This window comes from Chlorocebus sabaeus, chromosome 16, assembly GCF_047675955.1.
Source record: "Chlorocebus sabaeus isolate Y175 chromosome 16, mChlSab1.0.hap1, whole genome shotgun sequence".
In the NCBI taxonomy this organism is placed as follows: Eukaryota; Metazoa; Chordata; class Mammalia; order Primates; family Cercopithecidae; genus Chlorocebus; species Chlorocebus sabaeus.
This window is the reverse complement of record NC_132919.1, coordinates 46502921-46526198: the sequence shown is the minus strand read 5'-3', so window position 1 is coordinate 46526198 and position 23278 is coordinate 46502921. Positions and strand designations below refer to the sequence as shown.

At 37.6% G+C, this 23278-nt stretch overlaps 1 protein-coding gene across 1 annotated transcript in view; it reads right to left on the bottom strand.

Annotated features, from left to right (window-relative positions):
* The window catches only part of CA10 (carbonic anhydrase 10), a 556758-nt gene that overhangs the window by 307830 nt on the left and 225650 nt on the right, over positions 1 to 23278 (bottom strand). Inside the window, exon 3 of the mRNA XM_008011426.3 lies at positions 12912 to 13054. Coding sequence (XP_008009617.1) covers positions 12912 to 13054 — 143 coding nt within the window. The remainder of the gene's footprint in view (positions 1 to 12911; positions 13055 to 23278) is intronic.

Sequence of the window (23278 nt, the reverse complement as noted above, 5' to 3'; positions counted from 1 at the left end):
AAATCTTATTCTATTTGAATTTGACAAGCTCAGAATAAATGACGTGAGAGTCAACAAACTCTGAATTGATTTCTGTATTCAAACCTACCTAGCAACGATGCATTAAATAGCAATATACTAAGCATAATGCGTATTCATTTTCTTCATCATAGTGCAAGTAATGCATTTTGCTTATATTGAGAATAGTGAAAATAGCTACTTGGCTTAAAGGGAAGCAAGAGTGGCTTTGCCTTAACTTAAAAAAAAATAGTTTCTGAATATTTCAGAGGAAAATGCAAATTGAGAAAAATCTCTGCTCCTTAGATGAGACGTGAAAAATATTCTTGATATGAAGGTGGCAGAAAATATTTTTAGGCAGGTGAGATGCTGCTAGTTTGAAAGGTTTCTGTTAGATATAACATACCAAACTGTGTGGGTATATACATTTTCACCCATTGGTAAAAATGAAATCATGTACCTTTATCTTATATTGTATGTAAATGTTTCATGTGGGTTAGAGCATGCATGTTTCAGAGCTAAGGGCCAGGATGGACTAACATCATATCAAGTGTCACATCTGATGAAGATCTGTCTAGAAACAGAACACTAATCTGTTCAGAACATTAGGTGGGCAAAGATAACTAACAAAATAAAACTCTTGCCTTAATGAATAGACACTGGGTTTGCTCTATGAGAAAAACAGATATTAGGCTGAATGGCTTATTTTAACATTATTTGCAGTTTAGATCTTTGCCCTAGCATACTACAGAGTAAGGAACTAAAACATCTAACTTTTTAAAACATTAAAAATATGAGATACTGGAAAGAGATTATTTTAGCTATTCTTAATCTTTCATGCAACATTAATAAAGTTGTATCTATATGATATTAAATCTTCATCAGAAAAATTAAGTCTGAGAGCTGCTCAGATGTTCAACTGTTTACGCTGCATAGACCACTCAAATTGCATTATTTATTCCAGTTTTTCAGTTTTAATTTAGTTGTTTCAGAAACCAAGCTTAGAAGAAAATGAGCATTTTCTTAAGTCCCAGACAGAATCTACTATATTTCTTTTCTGAGGTAGTGGATACATTATTATTTATTTTTATTTTTATTTTCCAACCAAAGATACCTGGTTTATAGGCAATAATATTCCTTTAATAGGATTCAAAGTGTCTGAGGTTTACATAGAACAACTTTGTGAGTTTATTCAAATGGTCAGGCTTACAAGGAGTAGATCAACCAATTTTAGAGCCTTCTTGGAGAGAATGTACAACTGATACCAGCTTTTTAAGATCAACATCCAAAGCTTATCTTGAGTGTGTGTGGCTGTTTCTGCCACCGTCCAGGAGATCTACAAGTCTTATCTTTTTAACTAAGGTAAAACCATTTGTCTTAGGCTGCTTCACAGGTGAAGTTAGCTGGAAAGAAGTCTGTAAAAATTAGGTCATGTTTTTTTTCTTTTCTCTTCTATGTTTAGATGGATGGTAAGAGAGCTGGGCTGCAAGCAGTATTATGTGAATAACACATTTTGTTGCCTATGTTTAAGAGGCTGGTTGTTTTGTAAAATGCCTGTTAGTTGTTTTGTTCGTTTGTTTGTTTGTTTTAGAGATGGAGTCTCACTTTGCTGCCCAGGCTGGAGTGCAGTGGTACGATCTCTGCTCACTGCAACCTCCGCCTCCCTGGTTCAAGTGATTCTCCTGCCTCAGCCTCCTGAGCAGCTGGGACTACAGGTGTGCACCACCATGTCTGGCTAATTTTTGTTTTGTTTTTTTAGTAGAGACAGGGTTTCACCATATTGGCCAGGCTGGTCGTGAACTCCTGACCTCATGATCTGCCTGCCTTGGCCTCCTAAAGTGCTGGGATTACAGGCGTGAGCCACCGCTCCTGGCCAGATGCCTGTTAGTTTTATCTGTTGGATTATGTAACCAGAAAACTAAAGTGGTATGAAGTGATGGATATTGAACTCATGAGATTCCTGGAGAACATTCTCTCTTCTAGGAATTCATCTGCCTATAAATTAATTAAACATCTCAAGTTAGTCCTTCCATAATTTTTAATAAAAATTATACTCAGTTCTGGGATAACTTGAATTTTCTCTCATTTAAGTACTTTCACTAAAACTGTACAACTGTCAATCTCTCTGTGTTTAAAGTGTTCTATGAAAATGGAGAACCAATTTCACTCATACAGAAAAGAGAAGGCACAGGTTCCTTGGTCATATGTACACAGAACCAGGAGAAAAGAGGGAGGAAATGAAAGGACAGGGAAAGAGACAGGGAAGTGATGAAAGGGAGAGAGGAGGTTGGAGATAAAGACTGGAGAGAAAAGAAAAGGCTAAGAGAGTAAAAGAGATGAAAAATGGAGAAAAAAATTGAGAAGTATAGAGAAATAAAGGAACATGATGCAGGAAAGAAGAGCAAAGTCCTTTCTAATACTCACCGGAGGAGTAAAGAATGAGAGAGAATTAGAGAGGCTTATGAAATACTAAAGCCAACAAGCAGGTGTTTCCTTGGGAGATTTGCTTAATGACTCTGCTTTGATTTTCTGGATGATGTCAAGAGGTAAACATTACAAGGAACCGCCAAGACAGTGAGCGGCAATCCTCAGCCAAGATCTAAGCTCAGCAATGGTGCATGAGAACCTGATACCCACAACAGAATGACTCTGTGCTGAATCCATTTCCCAACTTAAAATACAGCATCTCAGTCTTTCACATTTTGCTTATCTTTCATCACTTTTCACTGCTACGCACTGAAATCTTTCACTCTCTGCAAAAAGCTCTGCTCTGAGTACAAACACAATTACCTTGGTCTCATTTTTAAAATCTGTAATCAAAGTCCTCTTTTATAACATTCATTTTGCTCTGAATCCTTCATTCCAGCTACTCAGAGTACAATATACCAAAGGAGAGAGCCTATATCCAAAACTTTCAGGAATAATTTTGATAGTGGTTGAGAAGCAATGCAAGTTTCTTCCAATGCTAGTGCTTTATAGGGTGCTTTCCTTTAGGAGGATTTACATCCTAGTTAAATCCTCATTCCAGGGTGGCTGCAAGCAAATATATTCCACACATCCCATCTAACCACTGCTCATACAGAATCAAAGTACATCAAAGTTGGAAGGGGACTCACAGGTCAAGTCAAAGCTCTTATCTGATGCTTCATTGTGTTCTACAATTTCAAGTACCCCTCAGTGCCCATTAGAACTCTTTTTGTGCCACGGGTCTCAATGAAAGAGAAGGTCATTCAGTTTTCACATAGCTTGAATTCCTATTTTGAATTGAAGTCTGGCCAAAGCTACTTCCAAACAGCAGAGCTAGTTCTATGTCTGAGCCTGCACAGAAAAGGTACACTTAAAAGTCAGCTGTAATGACTTCTTAAAATATTTTCCTTTCCAATAGTTGTATAGAAAGAGAAAACTGAATATAAAACGTTCTCATTTTTCATTACTTTCTTCCTCTTCTTCTGTACTTTACTGTGTCAATGTCTTTTCTATTAGTTAATCTTACTGTCGGCACTAGGGGAACTGATGCTAACATTCCAGATACTGTCTTCTCGGTGAAGGGTATTGCACGAAAATGGTCTCAGTTTTCATGGATGTAGAACCTCATGTACTGTGTAATTAGGCTGAATTCATCTCTTGGTATTGTCCCTGTGCTATTTACTCAACTGAGCAGATTATCCATTAACTTCCTTTACTTTTTCACATGTAGTGTTCTTACAGAATATGTTGCCCAGCCTGAATCTGTGACATTTTATGTAAATATATGTTTGAGAGGAAAGTTTTATCTTTATGCCTTTTGGGTTTGGGGTACTAGCGAGGTGGCTCTGAATTCTTCTTCTGTCTTCCAAAGAGTTGAAATCACTTCACCTCTTGCTACATATGCTATGAATTCTAATGCAAACATTAGTTTCTTTGACAATTTCAACTGGGAGTTATGTTTTCTTGCTGACAACAAAAATACCTGTGATGGTAGCTAACAACATGTTCTTCTCTGCCAGTCACTGGCTTGATAACTTGCATTATAACCTGCCTAATAAGTGCATTTTTTCATATAATTCTCTCCACCACCACCCTGAGAGGAAGGTAGAATGATGAATGCTCCTTTTACAAATGAGGAAACTGAAGCTTAGAGAAGTAAGCCAAATAAACCCTTTGTTTAGTAATCAGAGATAAGCTTGGTTCATTTTGCACCAGCCAGTACCTTCTCACATTTATCTATGATAGTGCTGACTAGACAGTGGCAATCTAAAATTCAAACTCAGTTCTCACATCTGGTCATCCATGGCCATGTATTCTCTCCCAGATGGAGGTATACATTGTCTTACTTATCCTACTTTCCCCTAACCACAACTTTTTGAAGTTCTCCTCATTTTCTGGAAACTTCAACTTGTCCTGGGCTTTATTCTCTGTGAAACCATTTACAAATGATTTATCTTCTGGTCCTCCTTGGCTGTAAGCCCTTTCTCCTACATCTCTTACATGCCATTTAACAATATTATTTCTCATAAAATTCCCCACGCAGCCACATCGATATCTTTAGCTCCTACCAGTTCCTTTTTTGGTACTATCATTTGTAATCATATTACCATGATCTTATTTTTAAGAGCTTCCCAATCCACTAGAGCCATCTTCCATGAGGCAATGAGATCACATCAATTTTAATCATGATATTTTAAAAATCTGCCTTTTGAAGTTTTCATATCCATGTCGGACAATGCCTAGCCTAGATTTTTTTTTTTTTAACCCTGCTACCATTGTTTCTAAGATAATATACCTACTTTTTTCCTAGAGTTACTGTCCTTTCCACATCACTAAGCCTTTCCTTGTTGGTTAGAATTAAATTTAAACAAACAGACCCCTATCACTTTCTCCTGGAAAGGATATAATTGATATGCCAATAAAGGAATTTGTCTAACCACAAAATACAGATGAGTAAGAATTGCATCCACTTCTTCAGCAGCTCTTAAAGATCTGCTCTATCCCACAAATATACATACAATTATATATACCATTTTCATATCAGAGTTTCAGTGTAAAAAGACCTTTGGTGCTTAAAGACAGCTAGTGAGTTCTAAATGGGTAAGGTACTTATCCAGGAAAATTTAACATCAGTTATCCAATAAAAATCAGCACCATGGCAACACATTTAGATGACAAAATCAATCTACCTTTTCCTTTTCTTTCCACCTTCTGCATATGGAGTAAGATCATCTGACATTTAAGATCCTCCTGTAAGTTACATTTCCTTCTACCTCCCTTTTCATGCTAGCTCATATCCTACCACTTCCATAAAGTCGTTTGACCAACCCAACTTCTTACTCTCATTAAAACATTAATGCCAAGATGATTGATTTGCTAATTAATCATTTCTTAACATTGATTCCATTATTATCTCAAATAGTTATTTAAATCAGTTACTGCCATTTAACTTCTGGGTATCTATATTTTCTCCCAAATATATCATAAATTTTTTGAAGGAACATTAAAGCCTCAAACATAAAAGGTTTCAGAACATAGCAATGTGGACATGCTGTGAATAGCAATGATTAAATAAAGTCAACTAAATTTTGCAATCAGGTTCACAGGAAAATTTTAAAATAGAGAAGTGATAAGATTTTAAATACCGAGCCAATTCACATTTCTTATTATTTCAACTTATTTTAATGGTCATAAAAATATAACTGAAAATTAGTTTTAGTAATAGATTCTTTGGATAGCAAGGTTATTTTTCATCATGGGCCTTCTTACATTCCCCCCAACTTGTATCATAGCAACTTTTGGTGAATTCCACCAAAACACATTTCTTGGTAAGCAAGAGTACTCTTGGTTCAATTCAAATCAGCCAGCACTGTCATGGATGACCCCAAGGATATAAAATGAAAACACAAAAGCATATTTATCATAAGGAGCTCTTAATCTAAGGGCTAATATCTATAGTATATTTGTCTTACTATTCCTTACAAGGAAAGCAATATTAATATTACAGGCAAGGTTCAGATCCTAAAATAAATATAAGTAAGGTGCTTAAGAAGCCAAATAAAGAGAGATTTCACAGTTAGCTAAAGAGATCAAGAGGAATTTAATGAAAGAGATAGTATTGGAGTCACAGAGGTTAAAAGCAGGGGTTGGGACTTCTTAGGCAAGTAGGGTGAAGGGTATATTTTGGCCAAAGCACAGATCCCAGGAAAAGGTGAGATGCATTCAGGTTTTTTTTTGTTTGTTTTTTAAAGTTTACACTCTCACTGGGAACAAAAGGTGTGTACAAAGTGTAATGTAAATGTCTCTGGAAAGGAGAATTGATGCTGTATTACAAGGGCTGTGAGTGCCAGCCTGAAGCATTTATACCTGATTTATAAGCAGTTATGAGTTTTATTAGCTTATATTTATTTCATGGGAAATATGGAAACTTCCATGTAGATACACCTATAGCTTTGAGTTGGATGTCTTCCGATTGTCCATTTGGATCCATCTTTACCTTGCTTAGGGGCTTGGAGGCTGGCTTGCATGGACTGATTCAATAAGCTCCTTTGGCTTCTGCCTTCTTTCCATAAGAGGGGAGGAAAGGAGTACAGTTAGGGCCTTGTTCCCCAGCTCCATCCTTCGGGGTTGCCCTGAGCTGGTTGCTTCCCTCACTGAAGGTCAGGTGTTCCTCTCCATGGTTGGTTCATTTGGTCTCCAGGTTCCGGTCCTCATTCCATCTCCTCACCCCTTCCAGACCTGGGGTGGTTACAAATGATCCCTCTATGAGGGATCCTCATGACTCACCATGCTCCATGTCTCCTGCTGAGACTCTCCCTGATATAAGCCCCAGGTATCCAGAAATCAAAAGGAAGTTGGTGACAACAGTAGTTTTAGCCTTTCCTGGGCAAAATTTCAAACAAGAAACCTGAACATATGGGGGAAAGGTTGCTTCTTTGAGATAACCTATGTAGGTCCACAGTCTGCTGATGGTCAGTTTCTTCTCTTTTTTGCTTCTCTCTCTTTCTCTGTCTCTCTTTTTAAAGATGGGGTCTTATTGTGTTGCTTAGCCTGGTCTTGAACTCCTGGCTTCAAGTAATCCACTCGCTTTAGCCTCTTGAGTAGCTGGGATTGCAGGTACAAGCCACTGCACCCTGCTTCTTTTGACTTCTTGTATTTCTGACTGTGCCATTAGGCTAAGGTCAATTATTTCTACCACCTGTCTCCTCCCTAGAGGTTTCAAGATCTTCTACACTCTGTATCAGGAACAGGTTGTATTCCAAAAACTTGTACTGGATGTCCATGAAAGTCTGTCAATTCATTAGGGAAATGTAAATCAAAATCACAATGAGAGATCGCTTCACAACCATTAGGATGGCTATTTCAAAATAAATAACAACAACAACAAAAAAAACTCCACCAAGTTTCTGTGAGGATATGGAAAGATTGGAATACTTGTGTATTGCTGATGGGAATGTAAAATCGTATAGCCACTGTGGAAAAAAGTGTTACAATCCTCAAAAAGTTAAACATAGATATGCCCCAGTAAGTCCACTCCTTGCTATACATCCAGAAAAACTGGAAGCAGGGGACTCAAACAGTTCATTGTATACCAATTTTCATTGCAGCATTATTCACAAAAATCAAAAGCTGGATGCAACCAAAATGTCTATCGACAGAAGGACAAACACAGTGTGGTATATACATACAATGGAGTATTATTGAGCCTTAAAATTGAATTAAATTCTGATACATGCACCAACATGGATGGACCTTGAAAACATTATGCCCAGTGAAATAAGCCAGACATTAAAAAGATAAATATTATGTAATTCTACGTCTATGAGGTACTTAGAGCCGGCAAATTCATAGAAACAGAACATAGGACAGAGGTTACCAGGGGCTAGGGGAATGGAAAATGGGGAGTTCTTGTTTACTGGGTACAGAGTTTCAAGTTGGGATGACAAAAAAGTGACAAAAATGCATAGTTGTGATGACTGCACAATAGCCTGAATGTACTCAATGTCACTGAACCACCCACTTTAAAACAGTAAAAGAAAAAAATGACTGTCAAATATTCTGCAGCAGAGACCAAACACAGGACCCAAATGAAGAACTACCGGTAGTTTAGAACTCCTAGAAACAACGAGATGATACTGAGGGTGGAGAGGAACTTAGACTCCAGCACTGGACTGGAAGTGTCAGGAGTTGGCTTCCAAAGGTGCTGTCACAAATCTAAGCTGCTGTGAATCTGTGATTAGATTCAGTTCAATCGTTTCCCCGTTGTATAGGAAAAAGGCTGTTTCTGACTGTAATTTTACAAAAATGCCAAAAAGTTTTAAAAATAATTTGTTGATTTGTGGTTAGTAAACCAGTACAATTTTTATGTTCACATCTATTATTTTAGTTTTTTTTTTTTTTTTTTTTTTTGGCACTGCAACAAATTACCCCATAATTAGTGGCTCAAGTTAACTCAAATTTATTATCTTATATTTGGGGAGTTAGAAATATGAAATCAGTTTTGCTAGGCTAAAATTAAGGTGTCAGTAGGGCTGTAATCCTTCTGGAAGTTCTAAGGAAGAATGTTTCTTTGTGCTTTGCAGTTTCTAGAGGCCTCCTTGACTTGTGGCCCTGCGTCACTCTGACCTTTGCTTCCATCCTCACGTCTCTGTTCTCTGATTCGTACTCTCTTGCCTCTGTCTTTTCCTTTTAAGGACTCTGTGATTACAAGGGGTTTACCTGGATAGTCCAGGGTAACCTTCCAGTTTTAAAATCCTCTATTTAATCATATCTTCAGGATACCTTCTGCTATGTAAAGTAACACACTTAGAAGTCCTGTGGATTAAGATGTAGACATTTTTGGGAGGAGACATTATTCTATCTACCACATTTAACAACTCCAAATATATTTTGAAATGAAATGGAAAGAGAGGTTAGAACATAAGTATTTTTCAGATTACCAAATTAATGCAAGTCTGTTTAAGCAAATCTAGAAACTTTAGAAAAGAAAAAATAAAACAGTACTATCCTTCATCCCAGTCTCCTTTTCAGATCCTACCTTCTATACTTAACATACAAGGAATTGTCATGTCATTAACTACCTTTTATACTCAGATCCTACCTTTTATACTTAACATATGATCCTACCTTTTATACTTAACATATGATAAGTATGTTTAGATCTTACCTTTTATACTTAACATATGATAGATCCTACCTTTTATATTTAATATACAATAAGGAACTGTCATGTCATTAACTACTGAGGTGTCTATTCTATTAAATGAGTTAAAAGATGAGAAAAGTTGGCAGGACTAATTTTTGGTTAAAATGGTAGAATCGGTAAGTGGATTTTAGTCTCAGTTTTAATATGTTTTTTCTCCTTTTAGGTATTTTAGATCAGCAGATAGGTTTCTATGTGCCATATTTCCTTCCTGAAAGCTAAACTCACAACCTTTCAATTCCCACCTATATCAAATGCTCAAAGCAAATATCTATATTCCAAAATAATTGATTGAAGTTATCCGTATTTTACTCTGTGGTAACCTTCCCATCCTGTATTTCATTTTCAAATTATCAAGATTCTCACTTATATGACTAGTACACTAAAATTAAAACACAAACACACTGCTTACACTCACTTTGGTCAGAGCAAAAAGACAAGAAAGGTGAAACTTTTGTGAAATTTTACAAGTTCAATGGCTAACAAGCGTCTCGATCTTTAAAACAGTCAGTGAGGCTTAACTCAGTGTAAAACATCATTTATATCATAATCAAACTTCTTCGTATATGGAGACTTTAAACAACCTGAAACTACAAAGAATTATCTCCCCATCCTCCTCCTTTTTGATTCTTGAGTTAATTTAGTAGCTTTAACTAGAATGGATTAATTAGCTCCAAACAATGTAGCAATTGGACATTAAATTTAATGGGGTCAAAGGCTGGGGATTGGTTCCAAGGTAGGAGTCTTATATTTACATACAACCCAGCCTTAAAGGCGTGCCATTTGTAAAAATACAATTACAAATTTAATATCCATTATGCAAAGCGTTTGGGATCATAAGTGTTTCAAATTTTATTAATTTTGGATCTTTTCATATATATATAATGAGATTTATTAGGGATGGAACCCAAGTCGAAACAAAAAAATTCATGTATGCTTCGTATACATGTCTCATGTACATAGCCTGAAGGTAATTATATACAATATTTTAAATAACTTTTTGCATGAAACACAGTTTGAAATACATTTTGACTGCAACCTGTCACATGAGGCTAAAAGGTGACATAAGTCTCATTTTTAAGTAAAAATGAATATTTCCTATTACATTCAAGGCACAGTGCATAGAATGAGAAGGTTACTGCAGAATAAGGAATAACTATTATTCCTTATTATTCTTGTACTGAGGTTGAATATTAGTCTTAAACTATGGTAAGAAAAGCCCTTTTTCCTTCATTTGAGCCCAATGTCAGGTCAAATACATTAAAATAAACATAGTAACACAAGTCAGGGGCTTCCAGAGAGCTGCATCACAGTTTTGTGCATAAGATACACTTGAACACCAGAAAGAATAATGCTTGTGGATAAAAATGCAACACAAAACACATAGTTACTGGGCTGCATTTCACCTACTGACACCCAGCTGGGCTCAGACTTCAAAATGTGACATCTTGCCCAAATACTACAAAACTCCCAGTCTTACAAGGTGATTTTCAAATCAATTAAGTTGGGTATTTCTTCAAGGGAAAACAAAATTTAGAACAGTGATTTGAATTCTCACTTTCAAAACAAGTTTCCAACTCATTAAACATCACCTTCAAAAACGTGATGCAAACATGATTTACTTATTGTCTATCAAATTAAGGCATTTCATTACCAATTAGTTTATCACGACCAGCTATATTTTATTTTCTACCTTTCACAAATGCAAAAGGAACCATCAGACAGTTCTCAGCTCTTCAAACCACTGACAACAAAAATTGTGCCAGATATAAATATTTACATCGTGAAAAGTAAATGTTGCCAAGATTCCAAACTCCAATGCATTTGAAAATTGGTTTGGATCAGGTATACGTTACTGAATTGGAAAGATACAAAATCATCTGTTTAAAAAAAACCCCAAATCATAACATGTGAGTGATTTTTACCACTAGACTATCTCCCAATCTCTTCTTTCCCAATACATTTTAGGGAGAAGCTGTGTTGACTTTTTTTTTTTTGTTTCTTTCACATCAACATTTTTCCTTTAAGACATTCTGATGGAAAGTAAAAATTATATATCCATTGTTTGTGTTAGTTTGACACATTTTCCATCTCAATTCCAATCTATACTTTATCTAAAAACCCTTCAAATGCTTGCCATAACTCTCAGGCAAAGGATTCAGCTCCTGAACACTGCCTCAGGACCTGCCTTCTACTGTCCTCTCCAGCCTACCATCTTGCAAGCCCCTCTTCGCTATCTGTGTTCAGCCTTGCTGGCTACCTTTCAGGTGAATTCTGGAACTCAGGCACCAAACCCCATTCTGAGTCTCGGGCTTTTTCCTCCCTGCTTTTCCTTTTGCCTAGAATGCAATTATCTCCTACATCACCCTCTCCAAGAAAGGAAGGATGACTGAATATTTATTCATAACTGCAATGTTCCCTTCTTAAATACTGACCAGTGAACTCACACGTGTTCATGACTTTAAATAAATAATTCACCTTTTAAAAGAGAAATGTACTTAGAAGCCATGACAAGTTCCTTGCAGGATTTATAAAAATAAAACTGTAAATGGAACAATAATTAGGATAACATAGTTTTATATGGAATAGGAGCAATAAACCAAATGACCTATATATGACCTTTCCACAAAAGTGCTTCTCAATTCATATTTAAAACAGTACACAAATACTGCATAACTAAATGGTGTGGGCCACATGCAATGTCTTTTAAAACCTGACTTGTGACCTGAGTCAAAGTCACTTACAGCTTTTGGATGAGTCATTAGGGGTGTGTGTGTCTGTGACAGTTACATGGTACAAGAAAATATATTTCAATATATCAGAAGGGGAAAAATTAACGTACAAACTTCATGGTATTTATACTGAACAGACTGTGCAAAGGAAGACAGAACAGAGCCCAATGAGTCCAAACCCTAAAGTATCAGCTGCTGGTATTAACAAAAGTTGTCAATAATTTTAACCTCAATTTTTTGCACACAAATTATTTTCCATTTCTCTTAACAGATAAATTACCTTTGAACACAACTTTCTGCATGTGCATTTCTTTTCTACCCTTAACACGTACTCAACAGTAAAAGATAGCCAAGTAGACATGAACCAGCAAGAAAAATGCTAAGATTCCAGTGATGAGAAGACCCAATGGGCAACTAACTGTGCTCTTCCACAAATTAAGGAGGAGCTCGTTATGGGGGGAGGAGAGCGAGGGAGGGATTCAGGTGTGAGAATCACAAAGCCCAGCTCAGCATTTCTGTGCAGGAGCTAGGATTCTTAGCAAGCAAGATGCCCCTAGGAAGATTAATTATTGATTTTTATATAAATCATCTAAGGTGATTTTTGTTTTTTTCCTCCCAAGATGATAAACATCTGATTTTATTTTTGTTAATTGGTTTTCCCACTTCACTGAGGTTAAAAGAAGGCCTAGTAAAGCAGTTTCTTAGAGGAAAGATTTTCCCAGCATGATAGGCAGGGGTGGCCACTATCTTTCTGTCCTTTATGGGGGTACCAAGGTTGTCTGATAAGACTTCAGGCAACCTCCAGGAGGTACAGGGTAATTAGAAGCACAAAAGTGTGACTAGGGTGAAAAAGCACAATGTAGACATTTTTCTAATGGCGGCAGGTCTGAAGTCTGTGGTATTCCTAGGTGGGAGGACAAACTCATCACAGAGACTGAAGCCTTGAGGCTCAGCCTTCAGAATCAAGATGGCCCCATCTTCAGGTTAACCATGGAAGCAATATGGTGGCTTACCTTCCTGCCCCCCGTGTTGATGCGAAGGGGTGTCAGAAAGGGGTCGAAGATCATGTGACTGGTCTCTATGTTGACTGGCGACTGCCGTTTCCCCACAGAGCAAAGATTCCAAGCTGAGTTCACCAATCCCCAGAAAGAAGGAACTAGAAACAAAAAGAAATTGTAGAATTAGGCTGAGTAGCAGGTTGGGGAAACAACATAAACAAACAGAGCTATGTACAAAAGTGGTAAAATGGAAGAGAACCACCAAATCTTCCCACCCATGGAGATACTTGGGGGTTGCTACGGTATTTTCCTGGACTGAATCTTGGTCCACTTCTCTAAGTCCTACCTTCATGATCTCTTGTCATCAGATTTTCTTGTTTGAGGCCTACTCATCCAGTAGTTTCTGTGTTGAGTGCAGTCATCATTACCACTTTAATGCTAACATCGTTGTTCAGGTCACATCATCTTTGCGATATGCCTGAGGTAGTACAAATATTCAGCAATTCCCTTGAGTTGATGCTCTGCTTTTCCTATCTGGCAAGAATGATGTGAAAATCAACCTTATCCTATTTAGAAGTTTTTCAAGGAAAGCGTCATTCAGTATACACAGTTTTTCTTTGGATTGTCAAGACTAAACTGAGGGAATGACTTATTTTATGAGCTCTCTAATCAGTGTCAGACAAGAGCTTAGCAACTTGACTTCATCTTTGTTTAGTTCAACACTAGGTCATCAACCTAATGTACCTGTAGATAAAGAATTGGTGTTCATTTGATAGCTAGAAAAATGACATCGAGAGCTAAGCACAAATACCCAAAGGAAACCATCCACTCATTTTCAGTGTCACATTAAAACATCTATTAGAATAAATTTCTGTAGCAGTTTCCAGTTCTATTTCTATTTAAGAAAGTTTTCAGGGCAAGGTTGGGAAGCCAGCCTACTAATTTTATATCAGTGAAGATCAAAACTATACTTTCAGCCTTTCCCTGCCCCTCTCAGTACTTCCATTGAGTCTCTGGATCCATGTGTCCTTCAAATTCCCCTGAGATTATATGACCATTCATTCATTCACCCATAGTACACACAGTGAATTCCTATTTTGCATCACACCCTGGATTAGGCTGGATCTCGAGGAAGGCAGGTAAGCACAAGAATAACGAACACACTGGGGAGGTTCACTAGTGTGAGGTTGAGTATGTTACGAGACTCTGGATGAGGGGAAGCCAACCCTGCCATGGTAGAGGGGAGGCAGGGAGTGACTCCTGAAGAAGATGAGCCTAACAATCACATTAGCTTTCTTAAATGAATCTGTCCTCTCAGAAACTCAAGTTTAATTAAACTCAAATTGAATAAAGCCTTTAACTTACAGTAGCCATCATTCTTGCCTATAGCATAGATGGAAAAAACTAAGGCAAAAGAGGAGTTTGGCAGACACTTGCCAAAGATACTCAAATTCTATGACTCTCTTATTTGTTATAGGTAACTGTAACAGACATGGGAGGAGAACTAAAAATAAGTTCTTTGGCCTAGACAAACACTTCAACATCAAAATAAGATGGGTCTCATTTTAAAATATGACAAATATCTAATTTGGTTTCATCCATGCCCACAAGCCTCTGGTAGACCATTTCCTTTAGTTTAAGGAGTTTGAATTGGCTTTTCAGTCATTAATGACTTTCAAAATGGTAGCAATGGCCTGAGTTACAGAGGGAGAAAGAGAAGGAGGAGGAAGAGGAGAAATATTGACACATGTGCATGTGCTTCCTCGGCACTGTCATTTCTTATCATTGCTTAAAATATGTTATCATTATAAGTTATTCCACCTTTAGAATGTACCATGTCCTAGAAAGACTACAATATTTAAGAAAGTTCTTGCATTATGAATGCACTTATATTATAAATATAAACTTGTCTTTTCTAAACTACTCTTTAAAAAAAAAACACTGACTTGATCTTGTATTTATTTATCCCTCAATCATCTCAAATTATGAAAATAAAACCTTCATTAGGGCATCTTCCTAGCAGTCTTTCTCAGTAACCCACACACAAGTGGCAAATGTGAGCATGCCAGGGATACAGTCATGGCACGTCCACAAATGAACTGAGTGGCCCTTGGTAAGTCATGTGTCCCTTGGACCTGACTCGTTCTTCATGGTTCCTGTGGTAGGCCGAATAACAGCTCCCCACCAATGATGTTTACATCTTAATACTCAGAACCTGTGAATATACTAGCTTAGATGGTAAAGGGTATTTTGCAGATGTAATTAAGGGTCTTGGGATGGAGAGATTATCTAGGATTATCTGGGTGGGCCCAATGTAATCACAAAAGTCCTTATAAGAGAAAGGTAGGAGGGTCAGAGATATAGAGTAAAGATATATGGATGGAAACAGAGACCTGCCAGGAGAGAAGATAATACTCTGCTGACTTTGAAGACACAGAAAGGGGACATGAACCAAGGAATGCAGGTGGCCTCTAGAAGCTGGAAAAGGCAAGACAATGGATTCTCCACCTAGAGCCTCCTGCTATAAGGAATACAGGCCTGCTGATACCATGATGTTTAACCCCTTGAGAATATATATATGCCTATATATACATACATATACATATACTTTTGACCTCCAGAAACAGAAGATAAATGTCTGCTGTTTTATGCTGTGCAGTCGTGATAATTTGTTATAGCACTAATAGAAAAGTAATACAGCACCTCTTTACCTTTAAAACTCTGTGAGACAATAACCTCTTTGACAATGAAGACATCTATGATGCTTGCGGGGCTCTCCCTAGAAGGCAGCTGCATGATTAAAGTAGTTACAGCTGGTGCACATTGCATTTCATCTACTCCCATGAAAAGCATTAACAAAAATAATTCCAAGCCCATCAATGGATTGTAAGACTGCTATTATGTGGCAACACGGGTGGGCAGCTGCTGCTGTACTTCACTAATAAACGTCATGCCCAAAAAGTACCCCCACAAAAACACAAACAGCAAAAACTTTATGTGAACATCTGCCTTCTCTTTTATGGGGCATGGAATTCTTTATGACAAACAGTTTCAGGGTTTTATATCCCCACTTCACAATCAAAGCCTGTGTCTCTGGTGCTAATCACCTCCTCAGCCAATCGAGGAACAACGGAGAAACACTCTGGGCCCAGCTGTGTCTCTCATTGGCTCCAGTCCTGAACGGGTATCTAAGTTTATTTACCCCTGGATTGCTGATTTTAAATCAGCTATGAATTTACAGCTTTTCAGAAATAGAAGCCACCTTAGAGTTTGTCTGACTTAAATTCATTACATGGATTTAAGGCCATACAGGTAAGGAGTAAAGTCCTCCACTCTAGGTCACACAGACAGGTAGAGGCGAGGAAGGACAGAGTAAAGAACAGAACTCGAGATTTCCAGTGCTACTGAGCCTCTGCTGCTCTAAACCCCTTCTTCTCCAGCAGGCTCTATACATGAGCAGATCATTGCAGGAAATTTCAGTTAATTGTTGCCAAGACCCCTGTAAGACTTTTGCCATCATTTCTCTTTTGGTAAATCAAGAGTAACATTAGTGCCAATTTTCCAGTTAAAATAAATTTCAAGTGCAAAGGTTGGAATCAAACTGCTTTGAAAGTCAACTATTCTGAATACACTTAGGATTTTAAAGTAGCCATACAACCATGGGGTAATATACACAGAATGGCCTGGGTGTGAAAATACTTCAATTCAGGCAATGTGTTTGGGTCCCATCTGCAGGCCTCTGAGGAGACCTGATGGGGATGATTGCACACAAAGAGCTGCTCCAGGGATAGTTTCTGGGGTCAGCTGCACCGGGTAAGGTTTTAGTGCAGATAAAAATGAGAAGTCTTTGCTGTTAGAAGCAGTGTTAAGTGTTGGGACAGTAATTAAGGTATTGAAGCTAGTCCAGGGAACTCAAGCGCCAAATGGACCAGACTAGCTCTGCAAATGTGGTGTAATCTAGATTTTCGGGAAATGGTTTAGAATGAGGGCTGTGAAAACAGGAGGGCATGAAGTGCCCATGCCTATTGGGGCATAGGAGTCAGATGGCTCACTTTACATGCAGAGCAAGAATGGGTGTATGAATGAAGGCTTCAGTATTTAGAGTGAGAAACTCGCCCTGTGGGTTTGCACAGAACTCTCACTTATATCCAAGGTTCTGATACTTAACTACCCTTCATAGTGTTATCCTTCAGGAGTAAAAGTGGCTTATATAATGCTGTCACCTTTAGGAATAAAAGTGACCTTTAGGAGTAAAAGTGGCTTATATAATGCTGTGGCAGGCACTGCTTCTATTTCCAAGCTAAGAGAAATATTGTTGAATTCTTTCTCTTAGTTTCCATGGCTATCCTCCCAAATCAGATTTTTAAACTTTTATTTTTAAAGTGTCCATTATCATGGCTTATTAGCTAATGCTGTGTCTTTTGTTTACTTATCAATACAACTTATTGTTGACAGAAAATGTAAATAAAGCAAAATAAAGAATCACTCTAATTAATGGGCAACCAGTCTGATGATGTTTGAATTCCATCATCCCTGGCATCCTTGTTGTACAATCTTCTAATTTACATATAAACTAGAACACAAAACAGACCTGAATATTTTTGCAAATTAATTTTCACACAGCCTAAACCATGGAACTTAACTGCTGCATCACAGCGATGTGTTATCTTGCCAAAATATTTCCCAATGGCACTACTGCCATTCTTATCATAAATTACAAATCCCAAACGTTCTCTTGGCTCTGGGTCCAGTGAGTTATGAAAGATGCTCAGTGACTCTGTGATTTCAACTGCTTAAATCATGAGCCTTGGCAAACCCAAAGCAAAACTTCTCAGCTGCTTGTTCAGATCCATGAAATAAAAAAGCTCCAGCTGTTTAATAACACACCTTGGCAATGTCCAGACAAAAACAACAAAGTTTTCACCAAAAACAAATAGGTCAGAAGAGCAAGGAACCAGAGGAATCAAGTCCAATAAGGGAGTTAAAACTGGCCTTGATGACATCTTTGTCCTAGAGAAGGTGTTACAAAGTTAGATTGAGCTTTTAAGCATCTTCCTTATTCATTTGTCCTGAGCCAGCAGAATTTGCTGTTGTGGGCAGGATGTTAGGCACTTGGAATTAATTTATACAGCTTATGTGAATTTGCTAAGTCCTATGGCAACAAGATAAATTCAATTCAAAAGCATTTACTGACAGCCTCTGATGTGCCAGGCATTAGGATTGGCACTGAAAGTTGATGCAACAAATCTTTACTGAGGACCTACTATGTGTCAGGCACTGCCATCAGTTCTGGGAATTCAATTATGAATGAGAGATATGGTTCCTATTCTCATGAATCTTGCAGGCTAGTGGGAAATATGGGAGACACACAAGTTTCTATATGTCTATCTGTGTAAAGTTTTTGGTAAGCATGTTGTGGGAGACAAGATGGTAATGGATCATAGCTTAAAGCATGTATGGGAGAGAAAACCTAGGTAGCATGGTCAAGGGAGGTCTCTCTAGAAAGGTCAGCTGGTAGACTCTGGAAGGACTGGAAAAGTTGCTTTTATACAAAGGCAGGAGAAAGGATGTCCAAGGCAGAGCAAAAGAGAGCAGTCTTGGCAGAGAAGAGCTGGATGTGTTCAGAAACTGAAAGGGAGTCAGTTGACTTAAGCCTGATGAACCAGATGAGGAGAAGAGCGAAATGAGATGGTGCTGGCTGGGTAGACCAGGAACAGATGGTTCAGGGCTCTGCAGGCCACACTAAGGAGTTTGCATTTTACTCCAAATTAATAGAAAGCCACTGAGAGTTTAGCAGGGAAGTACCATGGTCTGATTTTTGAATTAAAGGCAGGTATCTGCCTCAGGTGGAACACAGCCAACAGCAAGCTTGACTATCCTTAGAGTAATGTGAATGGGAAAAGAATTTGTTCCCAAGCAACAGCTGGGGACATAGGTTTTTACATGAATTTAGTCCTATTGCTTTGGGTGTGTTTAAATTGTATCTCAAAGGCAGAACTAATTGAATGTTCTAAAAATTATTCTCTTCAAAATATGTGCCAATAAAATCGTGTTTTCCTAGGATCCAACTAGTGCTTTACAAACCACTCTTTGAAGCAAGGAATATTTTCATGAAGACACTCAGCTAAAGCAATCTTTTCTCATTTTCAAGCTATAAAGTAAGTCCCCTACTTTTCGGTCAAGGAAAAGCAAATGAAAGTTGGGAAAATGAACACTGGCATAAAACATATCTACAGTGAATTCAGTCCTACAAATAAAGCCTTCCACTTCGATATAGCAATCTCCACTTTGGGGTTATAAAGCATATGAATACATTTTAAATAAGAACTCATATCTTTTCCTTGCTCTTTTCCTCACCAATCCTGATTTACTGTCTCTTCCTCTCTTCTCAACAGTAATAAATCTCCACTTTGAGCCATTATTAATGAGCAAGTTTAAAATATCCACTGCTGCAGGCTTTTGGTCCCTTTCTGATTTCAGATTTATTTCATAGATGGAATTGGCCTTAAAGTTAACCCCTTTGCTGATGAATTCTTCCTCCATTGCAGGGCCTCCGACTCATAGCACATGGAGGGTCCTTAACTAGGGCTGCCCATTGTTAAAGGTAATTTCTCCCATTAAGAACTAGGGCTGTCACTTGGGAACCTCTAAGGAATTGCATATATTCTATTTAACCCATAATCATTAATTTGTGCATTCATCTAAAAAATTAATGGACTGTATCTAATGAACCAGGGATAGAAAGATAAATCAAAATGTTCCCACTCTTCAGGACACTCAGTATGGTGGGAAGATAGGCAAGCTAACAAATAGTTATAACAAAATATGATAAGTGTTATAATAAAGGTATGTGTATATTAAGGCTTAAATTAATTCAGAGCAAGAAGCAAGCTGACCTGGCCATTTTCTCAAGCGCTAAGGCAAGCCTTACTAGAGAGTGCATTGTTTTAATGCTATTGCTTTGGGTGTGTTTTTAATCTTGTAGCTAGTTAAAACATTGAAGCATTTCCTCAAACAGAGATATACTAGTCCTAACAACTAAGACGGATTATCACCAGAATACAAACTATTATACAGGGAAAATTTAAGCCACTGCATCTTCTGACTTCTCCAATATTTCTCCCATACAGCTGTTATTCTATGGGGGAAAGATCAGTAGTACCATGTCCTTACCACAGAACCAAAAGAAGGTGGCTAAATTACTAGGTGGCTTCATTCTCTATCTGTAAAAATGGGGATGACAACAGAGTTGTTGGGAAGATTGTGAGAATGTATTTATAAATGATCTAGCATAATGTTGGCTCTATAATAATGATTTAAAATATTGGAGAAGGGGTTGAGTGAGGAGGGGGAACAGCATGAACCACACTGTGATTCCAACACGGTGGCATTCTCAGGGCAGAGACAGATGAGGGTGAAGGATCCAGGCAGAAGGGTACAGGGAGGCAACTTTCAGATGCCCACCCAACCCAGCCTGGTTTCAGAACAGGGCGCTCTGATGGGAGTCTAGGTCAGAGGATTAGTTGCTTAATTTCATACTTTCAATCAGCCATGTGCATTTATTTCTTGGATCCATAGCTCTCAGTGTCTGGATAAATGGAGGCAGTAAGCAGCAATATGGGTCATCCAAGAGGGTTTTTAACTCCAAATAAAAATGATTTTAATGTAGCTTTTGGAAGTTGTCAGATTATTTATTTGTGCAGCAGCAGCTTCATCCTTCTTCCTGTTTGTGCTTGGTTCCAAGTGGTCACTGGCTTGATCCCAGAAAACACATCACTGAAGGTAAAGAGAAAGGAAGAGGAGGGAATTCTCTTTTGCTTATCACCCTGTTTAACAAGCTCTGTGCTAGGAACTTGACACATCTTATCTTGCTCAATCCTCCTCAATATTGTTATTTTATAGGTGAGGAAAATAATACTCAAAGATGTCAGATGACTTTCTAAGGTCACCTGGCCAAGTAGGTTAGGGAACTAGAATTTGAGATCAGTTTATTTCTTTAAAACAAACAAAAAAACAAAAAAACAAACAAACAAAGTAATGCACATATGGTAACATGTCAAACGATTCACAGGTATATAAAGCAAGAGGTAATCATCTCTTCTTCCTTCCAGTGAGGCCCTGAGGAAACCAGTATGAAAGTATATTAGGCATCATTCAATATCTTTTAGTATGCTCCTACAAACACACATACAAATATATATATATATGTATTTTTTTTTGAGAGGTTCTTTTCTAAAAAAGAAGTATTTTTATAAAAACTAACATTATGCCATGGATGTCCCTCCATGTCCATACTAATAGAGCTACTCTTTCTTGTGTAAAGCTACAGAACTTCTACAGTTTGAATGCACCCCACTTTTCTCAATCTTTCCCTAGATGAAAGACATTAAAGTTATTTCCATCTTACCTTACCATGAAAATCAATGCCACAATAAATGGCCTCAGAGATATTCTTTTTCATACTGGTGCTTTCATTTCAGTAGGAAAGATTCCTAAAGGTAGTATTGTTCAGTCAAGGTATGCACATGCTTTATTTTAATAGCTGCTGTCAAATTAGTTTCAAAGATACTGGTAGTGACGGTGATGAATATTTACTCTCCTATCGGCAATGTGTGATGTGTCCATTTCCCCTCAATCTCCATAGTATTGGATGCTATTTATTATTTATTTTTAGCAATCTACAGGAAAAAATGGTATCTCACTGATTGAATTTGCATTTTCTAGTTACTAGAAATATTTCTAGCATATTCTTACATGCTCATTGATTATTTGCATTTATCTTCTGATCATATTCTTCACATATTTTTCTCCGGGTTATGTTTTTCATTTCAACTTTAGCTGTCATGTGAATTATGGAAATAGTAACCTTTTGTGATATGGTATAAATATTTTCTCCTAGCCTTTTATCTAGCTTTTAAACCTTGTTTTTTTGGTATTTTCCTATATAAGGATTTTATCATTTTGTATGCTTGGATTTGTTCATAATTTTCTTTATAAGGTTTCTGAGTTTTCTCTCTCATTTAAGATGGCCTTTACAACTATAGGTTATAGATATGTTTTCCTTAAATTTTTATAAAATATTTTTGTTATACTTTTTGCAATTTGATTAAAATATATACCAGTGATTAATATCTGTATATGCTATGAGACAGAGGTCTAACATTTTTCCCAGGTAAAAAGTAAATAGTGCCACCATTATTTATTAAACAAACCATCTTTCACCATCAAACTGAATGCCCCTTTGATCACAGATTAAGTTTCCGTATGTACTGGATTTGCTTCTGGTCTTTCTAGATTGTTTCATCTATTTGTGTATTCTTGTGTAAGTGCATGCTGTTTTGAGTGTAGTAACATTTATGGTAATTTATATGACAAAGCTTCCTGATCAAAAAGACGCTGCTCTTCCCCTGCTACCACTATGGGACCATAAACACGCAAGCTCCAGGGAAATCTGGAGTTAGGACTAGCGATCCTAGGAACCCTTATGCTGTTGGAGCATTCTTGGGGGCACAAGACTGTCAGAGGTTATCTGGCTCCTCCTCATGTCTTCAGGTAGTTATGTACTTCAGTCATACTTGATAGAGGACAGTGCCTGCCCCTTTCCTCAAAAAGCCCTCAAGGGGAAATTTACTCCTTTAATCACCTTGGAGGCAGACCTTACTATTGCCCTGATTCTCACCAGTCTTACAGGAATCTGAGACATAGAGATGTCAAACTAACTTGTTCAAGATAAACAAAAAACACCCTGGTAAGTGGTGAGGTCAAAATTCAAAACTCAGGTTATTCTGGCTCTGATTCCTTGTTCTTATAACTCCTGTACTATACTTCCTTCCTAACCTGGTGCCCTGACTTAAGCCAAACATGTTTTCTCTTGAGCCTCAGTCTCCTCCTTTGTAAAATCAGGGTCATAAGGGGACACACTTTGCTGAATATCTTTGTCCACCAAAGTGATAGTGAAAACTCAAAACAACAAAATTAGCAATGGCCATCATAGCCAATTCGATTTACTCACCAAGTCATGGAGTATGCCATTGGTGAGAAACCAGAAAGGTAGATTTACATCAAGTTGTACATAATTGCAGTCCCCAAAGATGGGTACTAGTTTTCCCATTGCATAGATAGGAAACTGAGGCTCAACAAGTTGAGTAATTTATCCAAGGATATTCAGCCAGTGCACAGCTGAGCTGGTGATTTGAATCCAGATCTAAAATTCCTATTCTCATTCTGCTCTCATTCATTCCTCAGACCCAGCACAAAATTAAGATGAATTAAGCTGCCATCATTGTTTCCTCCTCAATATTTTGCTTTCTGAGAATTAAGGCTCCTGGATCAGGTGACTTGTTCTTGCGAGAACCCAGGGGAAGGCATAAAAGACAGTCTGG